Here is a 19,871-nt window from a genome sequence, read left to right as displayed (position 1 = left end):
GGGCACTTGGAAACCACGCCACAGAGAGGCAGGGGTGTAGGAGGAAGAGTGTGGCCCTTCCCTTCTAGCTGTTAGACCCTAGGAAAGTGCGCGAGCGCCTGTGCCTGTTTCCTTACAGCAGAGCTGGTGGGGTCCCGGGGTCGCCAGGGGAACTAGAATGGGTGAGCACAGCTTACGGGTGGGCCCTGTGTGAGTACTGTTCACTGCAGTTTGAATTCACGCAGACGACTCCATGACACACAAGGAGGCCCGTTGGCTGATGCGCACAGGCACCATACACGTGCTTGTGTGGCTGCCCGAGTCTGCCAGACGGGAAACCCGACGTGAGCTGGGTGGTCTCTGCGGCCCCTCGTCCTTGCCTGTACGTGGGCTGGGAGCAGGGCTTTGGCTTGGTCCTTGCTCTGCCACTCATGAAGGCGGCGTCCTTGCTGTACCTGGAGTCCTGAGCTCAGGCTGCTCGGTGGGCGGTGATCGCTGAGGTTGGCCTGGCCGCTGTGAGGGAGATTCCCTTGAGCAGCCCGGAGCCGCAGCTCCTAGCTGAGCGGAAGTGAGAGGGTGAACAAGGAGGCAGGCACAAGGGTTGTTTCTTCAAACATTGTAACTCCTGTGGAGGCTTGGAAGCCACTTAGCTGTGGAGCTGGAGAGGATGTCCATGTGGTATTTCCAGACAGTGGGAAGCACAGCTGCAGAGTGGGCGGGGCACGGTGATGTGGCTCAATCAGCAGTGTGGGCGGGGCATGGTGACGTGGATCAATCAGCAGTGTGGGCGGGGCATGGTGACGTGATCAATCAGCAGTGTGGGCGGGGCATGGTGACGTGGATCAATCAGCAAAGTGGGCGGGGCACTGTGATGTGGCTCAATCAGCAGTGTGGGTGGGGCATGGTGATGCGGCTCAATCAGCAGAGTGGGCGGGGCACGGTGATGGGGCTCAATCAGCAGTGTGGGCGGGGCATGGTGATGTGGATCAATTAGCAGTGTGGGCGGGGCATGGTGATGTGGATCAATCAGCAGAGTGGGTGGGGCACGGTGATGGGGCTCAATCAGCAGTGTGGGCAGGGCATGGTGATGTGGATCAATCAGCAGTGTGGGCGGGGCACGGTGATGGGGCGGGGCACGGTGACGTGGATCAATCAGCAGTGTGGGCGGGGCACGGTGACGTGGATCAATCAGCAGTGTGGGCGGGGCATGGTGACGTGGATCAATCAGCAGTGTGGGCGGGGCATGGTGACGTGGATCAATCAGCGTGGCTCCCACCAACGCTGTGCTATGTGAGCATGCGAGTCGCAGAGGGACGGAGAGCAGTGCCAGTTAGGTGAGGCACAGAGCTTGAAGGGACACCATGGATCGTTGCAGAAGTAGGCGTCGAAACGGCACAGAATCAGTGCACCGTGTGCACTGTCATTAAGGTAGACTACACGGCAAGGTGAACCCTGAGAGATGGGGCGACCGGTACTGCCAGGAGCGGGGTGGGAGGGGCCCTGGGGGCTTGCACTGCATCTGCAGTAGCTGGTTCTCCTGGTGGGTGATTGGCATGTGCATGTTCACTTAGCACTGACGCTCTCCAGTTTGGATCAGTGTTGTGTCAACTGGTTGGGAAGTTCCTGGAGTGGATGCCCTGGGACTTCCTTGCTGGTGTTGACCCTTTCCCAGAGGTCATCAGGGTGAGCCCCAGTTCAGGTGGGCAGAGCTGTGTCCTGCCAAGAGAATCAGCTGGACACAGGTGGCTCTTGTCCTGCTTCCATCCTGGTGGCCTTGGGTAGAGCCGCGCCCTCTCTGAGTGTCCGTGTCCTTGGCTATGAAGTGGGGAGAATGCGCTTCTGTGACTACCTGATGGCGGGGTGCAAGCACTGGCCGGGGAGATGGGGCACTGAGCGAGCAGGGCCCGGGCTGGGGCGTGGTGAGCGTGCAACACGCAGGGGCTCTGAATGCTCTTGAGGGCGGTAGCAGAGGTTCCAGCTGCCCAGCGAGAGGGACCGGTCGGAGGACAGGGCCTTCAGTGGAGGGCTCCATGCCCGTGAAGCCACCATTGGAGTTGAAGCCCAGGAGGGCCAGTTGGTTTGAGCCACACTGGCTGGAAGGCTTCTTTTCTGCTGCCCTTCTTGGCCACAGTCTGGCCCTGGCCTCAGGCTCACCACAGAGCTGGCTGTGGATGCTGACCCCAGCCTGACCCTCCCCACTTGGCCCAGACAGGCACAGCCTGCGGTTCCCCTCCGGTTGGGCCGACTGCCCTCTCTCCTACAGATGGAGTGCTGGGGCCCTCTCTCTACAGGTGGAGTCGCTGGACCAGAGTGGGCGGGCGCTCAGTTCAAAGGAGAGCGAGCACCGCAGTCGGTGCCCCAGACGCCAGGGGCGCAGCCCTCCTGGGGCCTCGTGTGTCCCTGCTTGTCCTGCAGGGTCTGTCCGGCCCCAGGCGCCACTGGGTCCACAAGGTGTGCACTGCTGGCTTGTGAGCGGGAGCCATTCTTGGGCTGCTTGATGCTTGGGGATGGGCAGCTTGGGTTTGTAGACATGGTCAGAAAAGCCAGGTGGCCACAGCTGGGGACTCGGCTTGGAGAAGCTGAGGCTGGGAGCTGCTCCTCCTGCTGGAGCAAAGCCTGCCCTGTGGGTTGTTCAGCTTGTCCAGGTAACCCTGAGGGAGCCCACACGATCTGGGCGGCACAGCCATGCTCCTTGTTCTACCGCCTTTCTCTCTCCTTTGCCTGAGAAGCAGACCTGGGATGTTGTGTCCTAGCAGGTGAAGTCCTGTTTTCCGGCTTCTTACAGTCAGGCTCTCCTTTATTATCCACAGGACCCAGGTTAATGATGGGCAGAGAAAGGCTGATGTCGCTCTGGGTGTTTTTGATTTCAAGAGACAGAATTTCGCACATGGGAGGTGGAGCATCTTGGTGCTTGTTTTTGGAAAGATGAAGGATACATACAGCTTCAGGTGTGGCTTGATCAAGGGTTCATCTGCTGTTACCAGCACTGAATATTTCTCCTTGTCTTCCTTTTCCCCTGGCGATTGGCTTAATTCTCCACCTCCACTTGGTGAGTAAAATGGCTTCTGAGTAAAGCCCAGAGTGAACAGAATTCTTGTCAAAGATCCCAGACAGAAGTCTCAGGCCTCAGTGTGGGTGGCCTGCGCGGGGTCTCTGCTCAGGCCTGGGTCAGTATCTGTTCTCGGAAATGAGTGTGGAATCACGGGCCTGAGTACAGAGGGAGGCCGGAGGCAGGGCCCAGGGGAAAACCAGCTCGGCCACTACCCAGTGCCCAGGGCTCGCTCAAGGAGCCAGGCTCGGGCAGCTCACTCGGGACTGGGCACGCTGACTCTGAGCCCTGCACTGAGCCCACCTTGCTCCCGGAGTCCCTCGCTGTGCTGATGTCAACAGGGCTGGCTGGTGAGTGCGGCCGGCCCCCGCAGCCTGGTTCTCAGGGCACTGGAGGGAAGACAGGAGCAAATACATGGCTGGCCTTGGCTAAATTTAGATCGATTCTGTTGGAGCTAATTGTAATCTTTATTTGGTCCCTAGTGATTCATTCTTATCGTTCTTATTATAGCTGAGAAAATTAATTTTTATTCTCCCATAAAGGTGGCTGTAATAATCTGGGTTCAGGGAGGGGATTACTCTAATAAGATTTGCCAGCAGGCTTGGAAGCAGTCAGCTTCCATTAGCATGTGGAAGCAGCCTGTTGCGCTGCAAAGAATGTTCGGGGGGTCCGTGGGGACCGCCTGGATGAGCCCAGCTCAGAATGGCATGCGGTATTTGCTCTGGGAAGAGCCCATGCACGTTTCAGTCCTTCCTTTAAGGCCATGAAGGCTCCAGGAGTGGGAGCTGGGCGGACATCAGCATCCTCTGGCCCACGGAGATGGAAGCAGATGCATTTAAACAAACCCTGAGCCTGCCCTGGGGCCCCCATGCAGGCTTGCGGAGATTCAGGACATGCACAGCTTTGTTACCGGAGCTGATCACAGACCTGGAGTCTGCAGTATGCAATTCCAAATCCTTGAAGCTGGGCAGGCCACGGGCTTTGGTCAGCTTTCATCAGACTCCTGGACGGCACAAGCTGCCCTGAGCTCACGCAGCACAATTGTCACTCCCCCTCTGCCTTTAACCTTGAGCTGTTCATGTTTTAGGGTGCAGAAGTGGCCCCAGGCCCCACCAAAGGTGTCACTGATATTCAAAATTTGCATTGTTTTGCCTGTCTCAGCAGGAAAAATGAAGAACGAGAGCCTGGCCCAGGCGTGTGGCCTGGTGGTTGAGATGCTTTTGTCCTGGATCAGATTCCTGCTTCCAGCTCCAGCTCCAGCTCCAGCTTCCTGCCAATGTGGGTCCTGGGGGGCAGCCAGGCAGGGCTCACGTGGCTGTTCTGTGCCCCCCCCCCCACCGTCCCCCGAGAGCTGGGTTGAGTTCCTGGTCCTGGCCTCAGGCCAGCCCCAGACATTGCAGCATTTGCACCGGCACGTGGTGACTCTTTCACATTAAGAAGAAGAAAGGGCACAGCGGAGAGGTGCTGGCCTGTGTACGTGCGGTGCAGACTCAGGTCTTATCCGTGTGCAGGCAGCTCAGTAGGATGCATTCTAGGAAGTGCAATTGCTCACAAGCTAGATGCAGATTAGTTTGAGATGGGTTTTGTCGGATTCTGTTTTGCTTCTTTTAGTGATGAGTCAGGGTATGTCCCCCTGGCTCACCAAATGGGACCAGGTTATACCATCATGGCTGCACCAGATGACACTAGGTTATATCCTCATGGCTGGGCCAAGTGGGACCAGGTTGTGTCCTCAGAGCCTCACCAAGTGGGACTAGCCCTCAAAAGTCTGGTCTTGGGGTCCTTGTCAGCCTGAAAGTTGAGATGTGGAATTTCTCAGTTTTGGATAAAAATATCTCAACTTCAATGGGGTTCAAAGAAAACTACTGTGGGCCAGTCCCTGCCCTGAGCCCATGGGAGTGGATGCTACTGCCTCTGAAGTGTGAAACAGCCCTCTGATGGATTTCTGTTGAGGGAGCTGGTTTCCAGGGAAGACACTGTAGCCCGAGGCACCACCTCCATAGGTGCAGCTTTTGCTGACTGAATACATAATGCAAATGATTGCTCAGGCTGTTCCTGGCAGTTGCTTGCTTTTCTACGGCCTGGGAACATGTGGGCAAGGTGAAACACCCACCGAGAAGCCAAGGGCAGCATGGCCTCCTGATCGACGAGGAGCCTTCTGAGTTCTCCTCCAGGCGGGGCAGACGGTGTGGCTGGGTGAGCAGCGCTCTCAGCCCAGGCAGCAGCAGTGTGGGTGGAAAGCTTCATCCGCCGCCCCGGGAATGTGTTTCGGGTACGGATCACCTTGTTCCGGTCTCGCTGGAAGAAGCGGCGCATTGGAGCAGTGATTAGAGATCAATCTGTTCATCAATATATTTATCCACTAAGTATCCAGAGAATTACTATTTCAATTCATGGATTGTGGCATTTGAAAATTACTGACATTTTTGGGAAGAATTTGAGAGATGTGGGGCTCCTGTTCTCTGATGGAAGCCGACTCACTTTTATGATGAGAAGTAGGGTTTGCTCTGACGGAAGCCAACTCGCGTTATGATGAGAAGTAGGGTTTGCCTCTGCGTTCTGCCTCCTGGGCCCTTTGTGTGTCAGTCTCTAAAGGGATGTTCTGGGTTTTTTTGTTTTTGTTTCCAACTTTTCAATTGGAACTTTCTGGTTTACTGTTTTGTGGAAGTTTCATTTGTTTCTACGAAAGTTGTGGGATCACAGGGAATGCCATGGGCTCTACTTTTGTGTGCCTCATGGAGTGAGTTGTGGGTATATGAGCATCTCTCATTTTGGAAGCAGCAGCTTGACTGACAGCTCAGAGCCTGTCTGTCTGGCTCCCTGGGTCGCTGTCCAGGGTCCTGATCCCACCCTGTGGCCCTGCAGCTCTGCGCTCCAAGCTCAACACAGAATATTTCCTGGTGGTTCCTGGCCTCTGTCCTCTCACCACACTGTTTGTGTGGAGAGGAAGAGTCCCTGCAAGGGAGGCTCTGGACAAATCCAAGAGTCTCTGTCTCCCTTAGTGACCTGGACTGGGTCACATGTTCATTTGTCTCCCCAGGGAGAGAAGATACATAGATATTGAGGAGACAGCTATCAGATGGCCAGCAGTAAGTTAAAGCACCATCAGGAGTCCAGAACCTGGCCAGGCTCCCATGCCGTTGAACTCCACGGGAGTCCATTTGTGATCTCGTTGTTTCTGGGGAGCAGAACTATTCGCACCTTGAGTGACTGGTCTTGGGCTCAGCAATCCCCATCTCAGTGTGTCGGACTCTGCTGAAAAGGCTTCCTGCCCTCCTCATTGACCTGTTTTCAACTCAGACAGTATGAGCTCAAAATGGAGCACACTGTGACACTCTGTCGTCCTGGCAACCTGTGTGGCAAACATCAGTTTACAGCCATTTGATTGGGGTGGGGACAGGAATTAGGAAATGAGGGGGTTTGAGTGGAGCTGAAGATTTGGCTCCAGCCTCTGTAGGAAACATGCAGTGCAGTGACCAGGCAGGGCGCTTCCGCCCACAGGGAAGGCTGGTGCGATCAGAGGAGGCTTGGGACAGGACCCACGGGAGGGCCTCTGAGCCCCATCCAACTCGCCCCGCAGCTGCACTTGCTGAACAGTCGCTCTTCTCCACGCTACCTTCCTCATGCCCTGCTCCCGCTCCGTCACCATCATTGCACTTCCTGCCACTGCATTGCCCTGGAGACGGACTGCTGAGGCCACCAGCGCTGTTGACAAATGCAAGGGCTGCTCTCAGGCCGTGGCTTCCTTCCCTCCCCACAGCACTGGATGTGAGGACTGCTCCCTCCTCCTCAAATGCCTCTCTGGTCTCCACTGGCCTTGCTAACACACACCTGCTCTTCTCCCCACAGCACTGGGTGTGAGGGCTGCTCCCTCCCCCTCAAACGCCTCTCTGGTCTCCACTGGCCTTGCTAACACACACCTGCTCTTCTCCCCACAGCACTGGGTGTGAGGGCTGCTGCCTCCTCCTCAAACGCCTCTCTGGTCTCCACTGGCCTTGCTAACACACACCTGCTCTTCTCCCCACAGCACTGGGTGTGAGGGCTGCTCCCTCCCTCTCAAACATCTCTCTGGTCTCCACTGGCCTTGCTAACACACACCTGCTCTTCTCCCCACAGCACTGGGTGTGAGGGCTGCTCCCTCCTCCTCAAACATCTCTCTGGTCTCCACTGGCCTTGCTAACACACACCTGCTCGTCCTCCCTGTCCCCTCGGAGGCCCTGCCAAGCCTTCTGCATGTAGCGGCCACTCTCCCCGCTCTCCTTCCTCCCATTCTGCATCTTTGACTCAGGGTCATTCATCCCATGTCTTTCACCCCCACCTTGCTTCCGTGATGCCCGGGTGCCTCTCTCTAGCCAGAGATGTCTCCCGAGCTCCAGCTTCAGCATCTAGCCCATGACCTCCTGAGTAGTTCCCTTGGAGGAGGGGCACGTGGACCAAAACTCAGTGCTCCTGCCCCCAGCGGTGCCCTTCCCCGCCTCATTGCTGGCCCAGCCTCTCATCTGAGACAGCCCAACCTTGCTCCCTAGTTTTGCTCTCGCAGCACCGTTTCCCCTCCCACCACAGCCAGTTCATTTCCCCGTCCTTCCACACCTCTGTGTCTTCTCTCCATCCACACTGTGCTTTTCACAGAATGGGGCGTTGTGACTGGAAGATTAAGGGCTGATCAAACAAAAGCAGAATCATGGATGCAGCAACCATGATCGTGGGTTGGGCCACACAGGGGCAGGCTGTGTTTGTGGGGGTGCAGTCCTTCATAGCACAGCACCTTGCAGAGAGTGGCCACCACCCAGGCAGGACAGGGGTCTTGGAGAAGGGGGTTGTGTGTTGAGGTGCAGTCATCAGCAGTACCATGGTGTGGAGGGAGGTCTCGGCCAGAGACCTCTGATGGCAGCCGCAGCTTGGGGTCTATTACAGCCACCGAAGATTTTTTTCCTATCTGAGTGGCAGGTGTTGGGTGCACTTTCTCTGGTATGCAAAGCAGGCAGGCTCTAAGTAGCTAAAATATGCTTATTTGGGCTACATTTGAAACAGTGGGTATGCAAAGCTTCAGTTTTGGCACTGGTAGGCTTGGAGCTAGTGGTTCTAGCATGTTCTGAAGAAGTACACATACAGGGGCCAGTGTAAGGCAGGTCTGCTCTGGGCCCACAGATACGACAAGACTACCCTCTGCTCTGGCCCACCGCATCGTCTGCGCCTCCATCTCTCCTGCTTCCAGTCCATCCTCCAGTCTTTCAGGGCCATGTTTTATGAAAGGATATCACATGCAGCCTATGCTCCCAGGGCTCGAGCCCACCACCCGGCCCTGACCACGGCTCTCCCTTGCTGTGTGGCCTCAGGCACATCTCCTGATGTCTCTGCGCCTTCACTTAAATCTGTAAAGCGAATAAAGCAGCATTACCTATTTACTTATTGTTAGTGATATTAGCATGAATATAGCAGAATAACGTCCCTTCTCACAGGATTATCCATTTTCCACAAACTTCTTGAAGTGGCCTCTGATCTGCTCTTCACACTTTGTGGAAAATAGTCAAAAGATGTTTATATTGGTTCCAAAAACTTTGAAATTCATGTACACTTTTTCCATAGTATGCACATTGTGAATTTTTCTGAAAAATACTATTTATTTGAAAGAGTTGCAGAAAGAGAGAGGGACAGACAGATCTGCTGCTGGTTCGTTCCCCAAGTGGCCACAATAGATGCAGCTGGGCCAGGCCAAAGCTAAGAGACTGTAACTCCACTTTGGTCTCCCACGTGTGTGCAGGGGCCCAGGCACTTGGGCCGTCTTGCACTGCTTTCCTGGGCACATCAGCAGGGAGCTGGACTGGAAGTGGAGCAGCCAGGATTTAAACCAGCACTCATATGGGGTGCTGGCATTGCAAGTGGTGGCTACCACAGTGCTGGCCCCTTCCATGAAACTTTGAAGATCAATTGTATATAGAATTTCAAGGTTTGTTTTTGCACCAGACATCTGTTATTTCCATTTCCCCAAGCTTTTTTATGTACCCTTGTGCATGTGACCACATTTAGAACCTGGTAACACCTGTATCAGAAGACGTCAACACAGGTTGGTGCAGGAGAGTGGGCACCGGCACAGAGTAGGCACGGGCGACTCCTGGTTTCTGCCGTTGCTGCTGTTGCTTCCCACGTAGCGTCAGTTCCTGGGATGCTGCTGGCAGCCAGCTTGTGATGATTCCAGCCAGCCAGTGCTGGCCTCCTCCCGCGCTGAGCTCGCACAGCTGCCCCCACCAGGCAGTCTCTTCACGGACATTTGCCTTCTCTCCCCAGTCACAGGTAGCTCCACAAAAGCAGGCTGTGCCCGCTGCTCCATGTCACCGTGTTGCTGGGGTGTGTGCACGACTGTTCTGAGTCGTTCACCCAGGCGGGAAGCAAGTAGGCTTCGGCTTTTCTCCTTGTCCTGTGCAGTAGCTAAGAAGGGTTTTGAGGTGAGAGGTGCCTGAGCCTGGTGTTCTCGCTCCCACTCCTGAACTACAGGTCCTGCACACTCACGGAGCAGGTTCTCAAAGACAGGACAGCAGGAAACTATAAAGAGAACAAAAGTTCTCCGGATGACCTTAGAAATCCGTGTCAGCCTGGGTTGAAGATGTACTGTTTATAGTGTCTGTTCAGTTCCTGTGGCTGTCCCAGCGAGTTACCATGAAGTTGGTGACCGCAAACGGCAGAGGTTTGTCCTCACTGTTCTGAAGGCCCGAAGCCCCGAATCAGGGTGTCAGCAGGTTGGTTGCGTCGAGTCTCCTTTGAGTCTGCGCCTGCTCTGGGCCTCCCTCCTGGTTTCTGGTGGTGCCTGCACTCCTTGGCTTGCAGACACGTCTCTCCCGTCTGTGTCCCCGTCTTCACATGGCTTCCTCTGCGTCTCTGTGTGCCTCTAGCCTGCCTGCCCTCTGTTAGGACACCTGTTGTTGGAGCTCTTCTCAGCTCAGACCCTCGTTACTTTGCTGATGATCCTGTCTAATAAGGTCCCATTTACAGGTGTTGAGGGTAGAGCTTCGAAGTACCCCTCAGGACACAGTTCAACCGGTTACCCAAGGCAAGTAGGATTAACTCATTCATGGAGAGCAAGTGTAAGCTGGGGGCAGCGACTCACCCCAGCTCCAGGATTCCATCTCTCTCCTGCTCTGATGGCCTTGGTGCTGGGCTCATTCTTAGCTGGTGGGCAGGAGGACCAGGCGGGGTGGGAGAGCTGGGGTGGGTGACAGGGAGGGTGGGGACTGGGATGGGTTTTCATGTGCAGGTGCCAGCTACAGAGAGCAGAGCAGCAGTTTTTCTGATCAGGCTTACTGCTCAGTAGCAGGGCACGTCCAGCCTGGTGTAAGCTTATTTCATTTTTTTTTTTAAAGTCAGACATCTGAATATTGATGTGATTAATTCAGTTGTTAACAACCACCAAGTAAGGTCAAATAAACTGTGACCCAAGCAGAGACGCTGGAACCTGCCTTTCTTCTTGTGAACGTCTGGCCGAAGTGTTGGGAGACAGCTGGGATTGCAGCGTGATTGCATTTCGTGTGGGTTACCTGTGTCCTTGGGGCTGGCCGCAGGATCCGTGGTGCTCAGAGCAAGATGAAAACGTGGCCTCTTGTTGGACAGTTCCACTGCAAGGACTCAATAGAAGCATCTTCCCTTTCCCCTGTGAGCCCTCTCTCACCAGGATGTTTTTAATCTGTGCATTCACATCATTCTAAAAAAAAAAAAAATGAAAATCTCAAATGCTAGCATGCATTTTAGCCATTCATCTTTTTATTGTGCATTGCCAGTTTTCAATGCAAAGATGCGAGCAATTACCCCACATATAGCACCTTCGAAGTCACGCGCTTCGTTCTCTGTAGCACAAGCCATGTGCTTCGTTTTTACGAGAGCAAGGGGCTGCTGCCTAGTCCTCACCCAGCTCTCACTGGACCTGCTTGTCCCCGTGTCTGAGGCTCTGCCAGCAACCCCCTGGCTCAGCTTTCTGATGAACAAGGGGTGCTGAAGGGAAAGGGGCTCTGGGCTGTCAGTCTTTGCTGCTCCCTCTGTGCCGTCGTCTTCAGTGTGGGTGCTTGGCTGCTACAGGAAGTAAGGAGCCACACAGGTGAACATAGAGCTTCCTGATTGGTTGTGGTAGACAGGAAATCTTTGCCTTTTTGTCTGTCTTTGTGGTGAGAAATACAAAGGGAAAGAGTACCCTCCTAAGCTGTCAGTGACCCCGAAGTCTTGTTGCAGATGCCACATGCCTACCTGTATTTGGTTTTTAAAAAAGATGTATTGACTGGGGCTGGTGTTGTGGTATAGTAGGTCAAGCCACTGCCTGCAACTCTGTCATCTCATAGCGGCACTGGTTCGAGTCCCAGTTGCTTCACTTCCAGTCCAGCTCCCTGCTAATGTGCCTGGGAAAGGAGTGGAGGATGACTTGGGGCCCTGCACCCACGTGGGAGACCTGGAAGAAGATCCTGGCCCAGCCCTGGCGTTGTGGCCATTTGAGGAGTAAACCAGAGATGGAAGATCGCTCGCTCGCTCACTCTCTTTGTCTCTCTCCCTCTAATTTTCAAATAAATAAAGTATAGGACTGATTTTCAAATAAATAAATAAATCTTAGAAATGTATTAAAAAGTATTTATTATCTGAGAGGCACTGTGGCAGAGAGGGAGGGAGGGAGGGAGGGACAGAGGGAGGGAGGGAGAGAGGAGAAATCTTTCATCTGCTGGTTTATTCTCCAAACTCTCCCAACTGCCAACTGCTGGGGCTAGGCCAGACTGAAGCCAGGAGGCTGGAACTCCATCCGTGTTTCCCATGTGGGTGGCAGGGACCCAAGTATTTGAGCCTCATCTCTGCCTCCCAGGGGCCCCAGCAGGAAGCCAGCTTGGAAGCAGAGGGAGGACCCGATCCCAAGCACTCTGATAGGGATGCTGGCGTCCCAGGGGCAGCTTCCCTGCTGCGTCACAACACCCACCCCTCCGTCACTGCTCTGAACTTCCAACTTTGCGTAGACTTGCGTGGCTTGGATTTTTTTGTGAGTTGACTCATCCTTTATTTCAGCGATGAACAGAGAACAGGAAGACTAATCAGGGGCCAGTCTTTGCAGGTGGACTCCACTTGGGCATTGCTACAGTCACAGGTTGGTCATGGAGTCATCTCTTGGTGTGTCCTGTGTGACACAGAAGGAAAGCAAACCTCAGGGGAAGGACCGACTTGTCTCGGGACGTAAGTCTAGCTGATGGCAGACCCTGGGCTCTTGGCTCTCGGAAGCCTCAGCTGCCTCCCAGCCCCACCACACAGAGCTGTCAGGGTTACTTAGTGAATCTCGCTCTCTTATTTAAACAGTCTCCAAGGTGTCCAATTTAGAATAAATATAAATGGAAATTAGAACAAGGTCATCACAATCTCCCACTGTGTAACAGCTGACGGTGCCTATAGGAGATCAAGATCGCTGTTGCTGAGAGATGTATAGTATCTGTTTAGTGACGTTCCTCCTGTGTCTGGTGCTACCGGGAGCTCTTCTTGTTGATTTCACAGCTCTCGGCTGTGCATCTCTGACTGTCGTTGCTCCGTGCTCTCAACAGCAAGGTGTCCATGAAGGAAGAGCTATGCAGTGTGTTCCAACATTTCTGTATGAGAAGGACCCAGCGCTGCAAGCTGTGTGATGCGTTCATCGCCACTGTGAGTTGCTGTAACAGATGCACTCCCAGCAGAGGCTCAACACCCGGAACTCATCCCGAGATGATTTCTTGCCGTGTGCAGCGTGGGTGCTCATGTTTGGCAGGGACACGGGCTGGTCGGACATGCCTTGGGCCCTGGGCTCCTTCTCCCTGCTGGACTGGGCCCCAGTGTGATAGGCCACACTTCGGATCATGTCTCATTGGCCAGAACTGGCCCGGTGGTGACACTGGGCTCTAGGAGAGGCTGGGTAGTCGCCGACTGAGCACTCACATATGGTGTAGCACATGGTATAGCTTTCAGGGGCCTCCTCCACGACCCACTGACTGGTGGCTGTCTCTCCATACAAGTGCTGATTGATTGATTAATTTGAAAGGCAGAGAGACAGGGAGGGAGACACAGAGATCTTCCATCCACTGGTTCATTCCCCAGTTGGCCTCAGCGGTTGAGGCTGGGCCAGGGCGAAGTTAGGAGCCAGGAGCTTCTTCTGAGTCTCCCATGTGGATGGCAGGGGCACAGCTACTTGGGCCATCTTCTGATGCCTTCCCAGGCGCTTTAGTAGGGAGCTGGATCAGAAGTAGAGCAGCCGGGCTGGGAACCTGTGTGCCGCCATGCTGGCCCGGTGCCTCACTCTTTACCAGGGGTGGGGAAGCATTTATTCTGTCAAGGGCCATCTGGAGATTTATGACATCATTCATGGGCCATGCAAAATTATCAATTTAAAAATCAGCCTGCTGGGTCTGGTGCTGTGGCGTAGCAGGTAAAGCTGCTGCCTGCAGTGCCAGCATCCTATATGGGCACTGGTTCTAGTCCCGGCTGCTCCACTTCTGATCCAGCTCTCTGCTATGGCCTGGAAAGCAGTAGAAGATGGCCCAAGTCCTTGGGCCCCTGAACCCACATGGGAGACCCGGAAGAAGCTCCTGGCTCCTGGCTTCGGATCTGGTTGTTGCGGCCAATTGGGGAGTGAACCAGCAGATGGAAGACCTTTCTCTGTCTCTCCGCCTCTCCTTCCCTCTGTGTAACTCTTTCAAATAAATAAATAAATCTTAAAAAAGAACTCGGGATCTTTCTCAAAGCAGTCAGCCTGTTGTAGATATATTGACCTTTGAGTCCCCCTTGTAATTGCCTTGGCAGGGCCAGACCAGATGATTTGGTGGGCTTTCTCCGGCCTGCGGACTGGACGGTCCCTGCCCTGCTTTAGGCTAAGGGTGCTCTCTCCTCCACGGCCAATTTCTGGTGTTCTGTTTGATGCTTCCTCCAGCTTGGCTGGCCTGGGGCCTGTGCAGACAGAGCCTACTGATCCTCAGAGCCGTGTGAGCCCGTGGTGCAGAGGCACCTGCCGGGGCAATTGTGTGTGTCCTTGAACTCCTTCCCCAAGACAGCGCGTCAGTGCTCCTGCTGCTTGTTCTTCCACAGCTCTCCATGGTCCTCCTGCCTGGGCTTGCTGAGTTACATGTGCTCACCACGTGGGTGCCATCCCTTCTTCCTTCTTCTCAGTTAGGACTGTGTTTGGCTGCAGGTAGCCGTAACCCTGGCCACCGTGGCTACAGCACTTTTAAAAAAAAATTTTTTTTAAAGATTTATTTATTTGAAAGGCAGAGAGGAGAGACACAGAGAGAGAGGTCTTCCATCTGCCAGGTCACTTCCCAAGTGTCTGCAACGCCCAGGGCTGGGCCAGCCTGAAGTCAGGAGCCAGAGTTTCTCCCCAATCTCCCACATGGATGGCAGGGGCCCAGGAACGTGGGCCATCTCTGCTGCTTTCCCAGGACATTGCCAGAGAGCTGGATTGGCAGTGGAGCAGCTGGGACAGGAACTGGCACCATGTGGGGTGCCAGCACTGCAGGCACGGCGCCGGCCCCTCTGTTCACTCTTGATCTGCTGCTGTGGCTCGCTCCCGTCTTCCCGCGCTGCTTCCTCAGCGTGTTGCCCTGGTCCTCGTGGTTGCACAGCGGCTCCCTCTCCCTCCCTCTTGGGATGCAGCTCCAGCACCACCCTTGGACGGCTGGCACTTCTCTGGAGGGTCAGTCCGATCCCTTTGGAGAAGTTGGATTTTGAAGAGTTAGACGGGATAAATACCAAGCACTCTGCCTCCTCTGCAGGAGGCCTACCGTGAGCAGGGTCCAGCCGCAGAGTTCAGCCACTTCCTTTGCCGGCAGCCCTACTTTTCAGCCTGTCCTCGCTGTGTGTGCTGACAGTGAGTTCAGAGCCCTCTGGGCGCCCGGTGGGCAGAGTAGCCCCCAGACCCTCCGCAGCGCACGCAGGACCTTCTAGCTCAGGGTGCTCTGCGGTTTTGTGCTCAACACGGGTTTCATCCATGCCTTCTCTTCTTCCATCCGTGCTGAAGGATTGTATCCTCGACGCCCCTCCTCCATTTCCCCTGCTGCCAGGTGGATTCCTTTCTGTCGTCGCTTGCTTTGGTTTCAGTGGGATTTCGTGGAGAAGCAAGGGATGAGTAGGACCAGGCTTCCATGAGAACCGTATCCCATGGCTTGCTTTCCAGAGGAAGCGTGTCAGTGATTCTCTTGGATTGAACAGGCTGCACATGCTCCTCCTAGAGGACTGAAAGATTATACTTGGGCGATGCAGCAGGAAGCTGGCGGGCCTCGTAATCTCCGCACACGAGCCTCACCCTGGCTGCGGTGTCCACTTGGGGTTTGGTGTGGGCATCTTCGCAAGATGGCCCTAAAATTAACTTGGAAGAAAGCAAACAGGCAAAGCTGGCTATTGGTGCTTGGTGAAGGGTATCAGCCCCTCTGTGTTAGTTTTATAACACAATGGCCCAGAGGGGCTGGCACCATATGAGCACCAGGTTGAGTCCTGGCTGCTCCACTTTTGTTCTAGCTCCCTGCCAATGCAGCTGAGAAAGCAGCAGCAGACGGCCGAGATGCTTGGGCTCCTGCCACCTGTGTGGGACCTCCAGATGCAGTTCCAGGCTCCTGGCTTCCGCCTGGCCCAGCCCAAGATGTTGTAGCCTTTTGGGGAATGGGCCGGTGCTTGGAAGATCTCCCTCTCCTCTTTCTTCCTGTCTCTCTAACTCTGCCTTTCAAATAAATAAATGAACCTTTTTTTTTCTTTTAGAAAAGTGCCACAGATTGGGTGACTTACATCACAGAAGCTGTTTTCTCACAGTCCCGGAGGCTACAGATCCGTGCCCAGGGTGTGGGCAGGACTGGTTCCCTTGCAGGCCCTCATCTGCCTTGTGGGTGGTCACAGTCTCCCTGTTCCTCATGAGGTCATCCCTCTGTGAGTCTCTGTCCTGAGCTCTCCCTAGAAGGACAACGGTCATACGGGATTAGGACCCACCCCAGTGACCTCATTTTAACTAATTATTGTTTTAAAACCCTTATCTCAAGATCCAGTCACAGTCTGAGGTGTGGAGGGCTCAGGCTTCAGCGTGAACAGTTTGATCCATGACCCCCTTACGTGATAAACCGTGTTATGAGTCTGCACTGATTTCAGGTGTGATGTGTGGGCGTGAGCGAGGTCACGGAGAAAAGGGCTAAACCGGTCGCTCTTGGGTGGACCCTGTACTTACCAGGACTTAAATCTTTCAGACAGTGCACATCGGGAATTGTGGGAAGGGGCTGCGCACCCCTGGTTCAGGGGAAAGTGGCTAGCTATTTGGGAAAAAAAATCTCTAAGACCACGGCTGAGGCATGAACCAGAAACACCCGAGAAGAGCGGGTATCAGTGGGTGTAAGTGAATTGAAAGTGGTGAGAATGTGTGTGCCTCTGATGCGCAGTATTCAAATTTAACAAAGATAAATCCAAACCACGAAGTCAAATGCATTCCTTCCGCTGGGGGATTTCAGTGCACGCCAGTTTTAAACTTCTGTTTGATTCTCATTTCACATGAGACACCAGAAGAAATTCCAGATGGATTCAGAAATTGAATGTAAAAACGCAGACGCACACGCGTGCGGACCGTGTGCCCGCCGTGGAGAGGTGAGGGTGTAGGGCGGGCGTGTTGATCTCGAGGTGTTAGGGAGGACCGGCTCAGCACAGAGGCCGTGGTGGAGGTCACAGCAGACATCAGTGGTCTTCTAACGTTTGAAGTCTCATGCGCTTGCCTGTGAGCGTCTGTGTAGAATGTTTGCACCCCCAAATGGGGGCCCACATGCTCAGCCAGTTAACTCCTTGCAGGACCTCGGCTGGTCAAGAAGAAAGCACGTTCGTGAGGACGGTGTGGAGGGCAGGGTTCTCGGGAGCCACTTTGCTGTCGGGCAAGGCCGCCCCACAGCAGCCAGTGGCCCCTGGCCCCACCACTTGCTGTTCTGCAGGACACCCTGTGCTTGGCAGTGCTTTGCTGTTACAGGCCTGCCTCCCATGAACCAGGGGTGTGTCCCATGTCCCATGTCCCAGGACATTTCCCAGTGTACTGTGGGCATGTGTCGTGACCCTGAGCTGCCTGTCAGAAGTGCTTCACCTGTTGCTTTCCTTGTATGGGTGGGGTCTGCCTGTGAGCTCATGCTGGATTTGAGAGCAGGGGGCTCTGAGCCACCCCACAGCCCACCCTCAGCCCTCACCCCGCAGCCCGCCCTCAGCCCTCACCCCGCAGCCCGCCCTCAGCCCTCACCCCGCAGCCCACCCTCAGCCCTCACCCCGCAGCCCGCCCTCAGAGGTGCAGCTTGCGCACCTCTGTCAGCAGCATGTGGTGGCCTGTAGCTGACTGCCTGGGTAAGGGTCCACCTGGGTCACTTACTAGCCGTGGCCCTCAGGCACGTCCTTAAGCTCTCTGTGCCTCAGTTTCCCCTCCGTGAGAGGGGACAACAGTCAGATCCTCCTCGTCTGAAAGTCAGCAGGACACAGCGCTCCGAGTAGTGCTTGGTCCACGTGAAGGCTTGGGAAGTAATGACCACGGGATGCTCATATTAGTGTTTGCAGAATGGTCAATAATAAGAATAGAAGTTATAATGACGATGGCTCTGTTCTTGCTTTGCCCTTGTTTTCAGTTTTGTAACTTACAGTCAGCACTAGTCCATATGGGACGTGCTGGCACTGAGACTTGCCCTCAGGGCCAGCTTTTCTCGCCCCCGGCAGCATCCGCAAAGCACCTGCTCTGTACTCAGTAGCATCCTTGAGCTCTCAGAGTGCAGCCCGTCCTCCTGCTGTTCCTTTGAGTTGTCTGGGAAAGTGGGCCCCACCGAGGCCATTTGAATCAAGTGTGAGGGTGAGTAGATGTTCTCCACACACCGCCAAGGTTGGGGCCCTGTCTCAGAGAGCGCAGATGCCATTGATGCTGTGGCACCTTGTCTAACAGGAGCTTAGCTTTGTGGGGAGGTAGAAATGGGAGTTAATATTCCCCGAGTCCCATGTTTGTATTCCCTGTCAGTCTCCCCTTTACCTTAGCTCAATTCCTTCCCCCCCCCCCCCCCCAGCCCTGATGCTATTCCTCTGTTCTCTGTTCGGTTGGTCATTCCACAGGCTGCCTGTGAGTCCTTCCCTGGTACCTGTTACCGTTCTGCAGCCTCTGATAGACATGAGCCAGTCTGGATTCCTGACTGCTTGTCTAAGGTCGCCCACCTTTTAGGTTTTGCTTTGTACCCCTCTCTGGGATCTTCACACCTCCTTCTGGGCCAGGCAAGGATAACTGAACACCTGGAGCTCTGAGAATTAGGGTTCTTTTTCTTCCTGGCTTCCCAAATGTGAGGCAGAGCTGGGTGGGGGTGAGCAGTGCACACCCCAGAGCCTGTGTGCCAGGATTTCTGTCCACAGTCCACATCACCATTTGCTGTCTGTGGCTTACCCCCTGTGCCCCCATCTCCTCAGTGGGACATGCCAGTTACTTAGCTACTGGCTCTTGATTCCGAGTCTCCCCTACTATTCTCCGACGTACAGTGTTGGTGCTGGGACCCAGCCAACCTCGTTTCTCTTGACCAGCTATTCCCTCTTAGGATCTGCCAATGGAGGGATATGGAGGAGACCGCAAGGCTGAAGCAGGTAACCAGAGGTCTGTTTGTCCCTCTCTACTTCCTTGACGTCAGCTCCCTGTCCGCTACCTGTTTGTCTCTTGTCTGTTTCCTGTTTACTCTCTGTGTACTTCCTGCCTGCTTTTTTTCTTTTATTATTTATTTCTGTGAGAGGCAGAGTTACAGACACAGAGAGGGAGAGACAGAGAGAGAGAGAGAGAGAGAGAGAGAGGTCTTCCATCCACTAGTTCACTCCCCAGATGGCCACAATGGGTGGAACTGGGCCAATCCAAAGCCAGGAGCCAGGAGCATTTTCTGGGTTTCCCAGAAGATGGTGTAGGGGACCAAGCACTTGGACCATCTTCCACTGCTTTCTCAGGCTCTAAGCAGAGAGCTGGATTGGAAGACGAGCAGCTGGGACTCGAACCAGTGCCCATATGGGATGCCGGTGCTGCAGGCGGAGGCTTAACCTACTGTGCCACAGTGCTGGCCCCTCCTATCTGCTTCTTATCTCTTTCTGTTCCTGTGAGCCCCAGCTTGGCCACACAGAGCTTCCCCAGCTTGAGGGATGAAGAGGATCTTGGGACAAGGCCAGTATCACTCCCGCCCAGTGGCAGCTGGCACTGGTGGCCTCCTGCCCTCCTCACTGACTGGTCTTTCCTGTCTCAGCCCATGATGTGTTTTATCTGGTTGAGAGAGGGCAGCAACTCATCTCCCTGTTCCCACTTCCCTTTTATACTGGTTGCTTTTGAATTCAGCAGTTGAGTATTTGCTGCCGATCTTCTCTGGTTCTGTAGTGAATGACTCATGTCTCAGATGCTGAGGTGTGGGAGGGTGGAGCCCGTGACACACAGTGAAGGACACCACTGGAGCAGCTTTCAGTGGGGACTTGCAGCTGGGCGTTACTGAATGAGTGACCGCCGTCGGTTGGGCTCCTCCATCCAAGAGCGGCATGCGGTCCAGGTTGTTGCATTGACTCTTCCTCCTAAGACCCTGGGGTACGGAAGGGTCCTTCAAAAAAGCAGAGAAAAATGCAAGTTAAATATGTTTATTTTGGTGCAAAAATGTTGAAACCTATGTAATGTCTTTCCGTACTTTGCATTTTCCATCAACTTTTTGAAGACCCCTTGGATAAGGTTTATTGTTAGTAATGTTCTTCTGTATCTATCATTATATTGAAGGTGTGGGCCACTGGCTGTTGGCCAGCAGCTGGGTCGAGATATCCTAGATCAGCTCCAGGCTGGTTGCAGATTCCTGGGATGGGAGACACTGTCGCCTGTGACTGTGGG

The 19,871-nt window shown here is 54.4% G+C and overlaps 1 protein-coding gene across 3 annotated transcripts in view; it reads left to right on the top strand.

The window, feature by feature from the left end:
* The window catches only part of LOC103345010 (transmembrane protein 132B), a 365,066-nt gene that overhangs the window by 108,739 nt on the left and 236,456 nt on the right, over nt 1-19,871 (top strand). The window contains exon 1 of one of the 3 annotated variants that reach the window (XM_070066051.1): nt 1,523-4,306. The exons of the other annotated variants lie outside the window; for them this stretch is intronic. Coding sequence (XP_069922152.1) covers nt 3,922-4,306 — 385 coding nt within the window. The 5' untranslated portion in view covers nt 1,523-3,921. Of the gene's footprint in view, nt 1-1,522; nt 4,307-19,871 lie in introns of those variants that run through there. 3 annotated transcript variants of the gene reach the window in all.

Source organism: Oryctolagus cuniculus, chromosome 21, assembly GCF_964237555.1.
Source record: "Oryctolagus cuniculus chromosome 21, mOryCun1.1, whole genome shotgun sequence".
Classification (NCBI taxonomy): Eukaryota; Metazoa; Chordata; class Mammalia; order Lagomorpha; family Leporidae; genus Oryctolagus; species Oryctolagus cuniculus.
This window is presented reverse-complemented; position numbering and strand designations above follow the sequence as displayed.